General features: G+C 47.9%; 1 protein-coding gene across 1 annotated transcript in view; it reads left to right on the top strand.

Annotated features, from left to right (window-relative positions):
* The window catches only part of NYAP2 (neuronal tyrosine-phosphorylated phosphoinositide-3-kinase adaptor 2), a 77,422-nt gene extending 72,903 nt beyond the window's left edge, over positions 1 to 4,519 (top strand). The window contains exon 5 of the mRNA XM_010144042.1: positions 4,389 to 4,519. Coding sequence (XP_010142344.1) covers positions 4,389 to 4,519 — 131 coding nt within the window. The remainder of the gene's footprint in view (positions 1 to 4,388) is intronic.
* The last annotated feature ends 1,119 nt before the right edge of the window (positions 4,520 to 5,638 follow it).

Below are 5,638 nucleotides of genomic sequence, written 5' to 3'. Positions count from 1 at the left end.
CTGAACCAGCAGCAGCAGCAGCAGCAGCAGCTTGTCACACAGCCAGCCCATCAGTATGGGAGCTGAGCACCTTGCAGGTGAACGGGAGGGCAGTAGATGCTCACCCTTCACTGGGACGCCTGGCTGGTGTGGTGGATGTGCAGCAGTAAGGAATTAAGTTAAGTTCCAGCTCTCGGGGAAGACAGCAGTGCCTGCCAAGCCCAAGGTGTGAGACGCAGCCAAGTGCCACTTCATGCTAGCGAGGGCTGCTTTGCTCACAGATGGCTGAGTACTCCCACCAACCCTAAACCTTCTCCTCATGGGCAGTGTCAGAGTATTCCTGTGCTGCTAAAGCCTCAAGGATTCTCAAAGTGAAGGCAAGTGCTGACGGTGCCTGTTACGGGGCAGCCTGCCCAATGGGGGCCAGCCTGTCCAATGGGGTCCTCAGTGGGGGCTGCTGTGCTTCCTGACCTGGCCTGCGCTGGTCACCCACGTTCTCCACACACAGGCTCTCCCATAGAAGTGTCTGTCACCTAAAATGGACTGTGTTGTACTGGGAGCTGTGCGCTGAGGGCATCAAGCCAGTGCACCGACAGATCTCCGGGATGTAGGAGCACACAGTCATGCTGCTACCTGCAGCACAGTGCAGTTGTCCTTTTGATCCTGAGCCTGTGCCAGAAGCTTCAGAGAAAAATAGCAAGAAATTTTAAGGAAAAACCACTGCCAGTACGACATGAACATTCTCACCTCATTGCCTCGGTTGCTGACCGGAGATGTGGCAGTTCAGAACAAATCTTACTTTAAAACTTTCTCATCTAATACAGACATAGGTTTTATCGTGACCTGACCTAGTCTGAGACCTGCTAAGCTTTTGCCCTGTGGATATCTGCTAATGCTGAGTTTCGCGGGTCTGCTGCTCCCTTGGTGGGAACAGTTCGGTTGGACAGGCTGCTGTGCCATGTCAGCACTAAGTGGCTTCTGCAGGCAAAGTCCTAAACACGTTGGTTTTTTTAAGTGGCAGAATACTGTACAGTTTGTTCCACCTTAAGGTTTCATAATTCCCAGTTACGTTTCAGCTTACTCATCTCTTTTGAGGAGAGCAGCATGGCCAGGCCAGTGTGATGATAAGAGGTGTGACTCCTTTCCCAGTATGCAGGTTTTCTTTTTCTTCTTTTTTCTCCTTTTTTTTGCATGTGATTACTCTCAGCCTGTCACATCGCCTTGTTTAATTCAAAATGTGCTTCTTGGCAGCTGTAGCAAATAAGCAATATTTCTCTTTTCATGTGCAAAGAAGAGACTGTGACAGGATAAGAAGCTTCTCCAGTGTAAGTGACAGCCAGAGTATTTTTTTGAATTAAGATTAGGATAGGCAGAATGAAGCCTTCCTTCGATGAATAAAAGAACTCTTCCCATTAAGGTCCCAAAATAAAAATTACGCAGAGCTGTTGTATTTCTGGAGAATATAGAAAGCCACAGCACATCGGTATAAAACCAGTCGAAAAAATGTCCATAAAATCTTGTTGCATTTCAGCACTCTTGTTTATTGAGGGGAACCCACCACCGCTCCCTGCCCCCAGTACCACCAGCCAAACCTCTGGGTCCTTAGTTACAATGACAGCACTTGTGCCTTTAGAAAGTCCGTGTTTCTGTGTTGGATAGTCCTCTGAAAATTCTCATTGCTAATGTCATCGTTCGGGGCTGTCTGCTTGTGTTTGCCCATGGGCGATCCTACCGGCATTGGCAGGACCAGCTTAAACCCGCGAGTCGGTAATGCTGGTCCCATGGCAGCTGGCGGTGTGTGTGGGCTCACTGCATGCCAAGGCAGCTGTGGACCCACCACCAGCATTGCTGGGAGCATTGGGGCTGCTGCAGGTGATGAAAGAGGGGCCTGAGGCACGGCTGATTTGCCATCCCCAGTGAGCATGACACCTCGTCCCTGCCCTGTCATACAGCACGGTGTGAGGGATGTGTCCTTTGAAGCTGTGCAAAATAACACCACCAAAGTTTCACCAGTTAAACAGAGCAACTTAACCTCAGGTTAGTTTTAGCCCTGGGGATCCAGCCAGACAGTGAAGCTCAGGGCAGAGATGGGGGACCACACTCGCTTTGTCAGTGTGGAGCTAGAGGTATGTTGGCTTGTGTTGTTGTGAGCAAACGGGTCCTTCTCCGAGGACAGACATCTGCAGAGCCTGCCCTCGTAAAACTCTGCTCCACACCATGCATTGTGGTCAGAAAGGGGAATTCTCAAGAGGTCTCCAAGCTGCTCGTTTCAGAGCTGTCCCAGTATTGTTCACAGGAGAGAAACGTGAATTAAACACTAGAAACTGTCCCTGAGATTTGCTGGCAGAAGCTGGTCTTCCTTCAAGACTCTCAGCAGTAAATGGGAAACGTGCAGGCCTGGCAGACAAGCTGAAATGAGTATTTAAACCATGAAAACCAAAAGGCAAAGATGCTGAATGTGGCTGGATGGTGGACAGGGTTATGCAGGAAGCCCTCTTACTCATTTTTTAGATAGCCCGAAGCAGAAGTTACTGCTGGAAGTGCTTGGTATGATAATTTTGAAGTAACAACAGTCCAGGGAGCTCGGTCCAGGGAATAGGCTGGAAAAGAAGGTGCTGCAGAACACAGAGCAGAGTCTCGGGCACCACTGAGATGACAGGCCATTTATGGATATTGTTTTCCTCGCAGTAGAGTGCAGTGTGAAGATGTGACTTAGAGCACTAATTACAGTAGAATAGAGTATTTATTTGGTGTAAAAATATTCCCACTGAGACGAATGGAATGGCTATTAATAAAATCCCCTACGTTCCCTTTCACTGCATAACCCTGAAGTTTAGAAAAAGCCATACAGAGCTGTTCTGAAACCTCTGTTGGTGAGGATCACCATGGAAATCGTGATAGTTTCCTTCATACTTCATACATACACTACAGGGAGATAAAGGAGCTAATACTTTGTCTGTGCGTGATAAGTTTTATTTCTTTGATGCCAGATGAAAGGAGTCTCTTTGGCAAGGAAATGGTGATCTCTTGTTGCTGCACATATATCCAAACTGCAAATTATGACACTTCTCTCTGCTTTCCCAAAGCAAAGCAAACAACTCAGAAGCAATGGCAGACAGTGCCTTGGAGTTGTGTACGTGCAGGGTGTCTGATTCTGCTTGTCACAGCAAAAACAGAGCCTCTGTTTAGCAGTAGGGAAAAACAACTCAAAAAACCCACAATCTGTGTCCTCTCTGAAACCCCAGCAAAACTGCAGGAGGAAGCAGACAGAACGTGCATCACAGTATCTGTATTACTGAAAGAAACGGTCAGAAATCTGGCATGTGGGTAGCGTGAAGTCAGAACCAAACCAGATCTCATCAAAACTGCGGAGGAACTGCCCAAGCCCAAAACAGCAGCTCCTGTGCAGGACGCAGGGTTACGGGGAACTCAGCCTGCACCTTTCCTTTATGGCGGTGGTGGCTCGTGCTGGGTGGACGGGCTGGCTGGGAGCGGGTGAACTGAATAATGCATTCGTCAAGCAGCATAAATATTTGTGCTGCTCAGCCAGCTGGATGTTACCCAACCTATTAATATTTAGTTGATGAATATTCACCCATACAGATGGCTGCCATTGGTCTAAGTGCTCCAGCTTAAGTGGAGAGCTCTTCTCCATACCCTGGTGAATGCTGGAACAGCCAAGGAAAATCAGCGTTTAAGGTGACAATGAAAAAGCATCAAGGAGGTTGGCAGAGTGCCGTTCGGTGGGTTGCTGGTGGGTGGCAGAATGTGCCAGCTGTCCTCAGGTCTCCAAGATGTGCCAAGTGACATTAGGACGTGTCAGTGATGGACATCTTCCTCCTTTCAAAGACTGGCCCAAGCGGTGGCTCATGATGATGTTAGTACAAAACAAACCTAGACAAAGCAGTGGTGTAAACAAGGATGACACAATTTTGGAGAGACACAAGTGCAAGATCCTGAGAAAACACGTGCTCCAAGGCAGACTTGCTAAAGCAGGGTTGCACAAGCCATAGATCCTTCCTCTCTTCTTGGAAGTGTGAGCTTGAACAAGAGGAATTCTTTAAACCCGTGGTAAGGCGACACAGTGTGATTAGAGTTACTTGTTGTTCATGGTGAAGCAGCACTATCAGTGGTAAAACTGAGAGTCTGCTGGGGTGGGAAGTGTGTCTGCTGAGCACAAGTGTCCTTGGTCGTGGTGGCCAGGACGTGGGATGGGCTCTATTTTAATCCCCCTTCCTCAGATCTCAACTCCTGTTCACAGTTCAGCCGAACACCCAGGACTTGAGCTAGAAGCCAAGCCTGGAATCCCCATTTCCTTCAAGGATATCCTGGGTGCACCGTGTGTCAGTGTCCTGTGGCAGGAACCCACTCCTGCTCACGGCCGTGTTCTTTTCTCTCTCCCCTCGCAGAGCCTAAAGCAAGCTGCAGACTGGGTCGGTCTGCGTCCACATCCGGTGTGCCTCCCCCCGCCGTGACCCCGCTCAGGCAAGCCAGCGACCTGCAGCCCAGCCAGGTACCATCGTTAGCTGATCGGGAATGACTCCATGTGCCGCAACATGCCAAACGTTTCCCACCTCTGTGTCTGTCATGCGTTACAGTAAATGGTTCTTTTGGGTGTTGTCGTCACATCCTGTGCGTGTGCGTGCATCTGTGTGTGCGCATCTCATCGGCAATGGAATTCCGCTGGCCGCATCCCGCGGAATTTTCTTTGCCCTTAATTCCTTGTATCCTCTTCTGTCTTCATTCTGTAATATAAATGTAGTAAAACTGTACTGTATGAATTGGCCGGGGTTTTTATTTTCTCATGTTTTCTGTACTTTTTTACTGTCTCTAAAATTTATCAAACTTTGATAAATTTAATCTATGTTTTAATGTAAATTTCTTTCAAATGTCTTGTCTGAAGCACTTGCACCAATGTTTGTCAATGACTTGTACATACCTGACTTCTGCCCAGTTGTACTTTGATATTGTGCCAGCCTCACCTTTGTTTTGAGCTTGATGCATGACTGTGTTACGCTGTGATTTACTACTGTCCTGAAACCTGCTCTTGCAGCGAGCTGGTCTGTTTAGTCAGGGCAGCCAGACCCTCTCCAGCTCCTCGGTAGTCCACTGCAGTTCGATTTACTCTGTATTGGTAGGAACCGAAAACCAAATCAAAGGGGTGATGTCTCCTTGTACCTTAAACAGAGATACTTTTTCCTCATCAAAAACAAGAATGTCACATTGAGCCTTGAGAAAGAAATGAAAGCATTTGGGTTTGGCAAATTTCTCCAATCATGAGAAGATGGAACAGAAATAAAGACACGGGAAACCTACACTTACCTTTATTTTAAATGCTAATACCGGTATCGTACCGTTCTGCCGTGCAGTGCTGTGTTATTAGCGTGACAGAACGAACTGCCGAGGGTGGCAATCTAGGGAAGAGAGCATGGATGCCTTCTGTCAAGCTCAAAGTGCGCCGGAGCTGCCCCGCTGTGTGTGTGTACAGGTCTACCCATCACTGTCTGGGGGGAGTGGCTGTATATAGATGCACAGAAAGACATAAACATATATGTATATATGTACACATACATGTATGCGCATGCACATGCAACCACTCTTGTTTAGATGTGGTATTTTCGGTTGGCTTTCAGGGAATTAGTCCCCATAATCCTGCTGA

The sequence above is a fragment of the Buceros rhinoceros genome, unplaced genomic scaffold (genome assembly GCF_000710305.1).
Source record: "Buceros rhinoceros silvestris isolate BGI_N320 unplaced genomic scaffold, ASM71030v1 scaffold9449, whole genome shotgun sequence".
Classification (NCBI taxonomy): Eukaryota; Metazoa; Chordata; class Aves; order Bucerotiformes; family Bucerotidae; genus Buceros; species Buceros rhinoceros.
The sequence above is the reverse complement of the archived record's forward strand: the minus strand, read 5'-3'. Positions and strand labels throughout refer to the sequence as shown.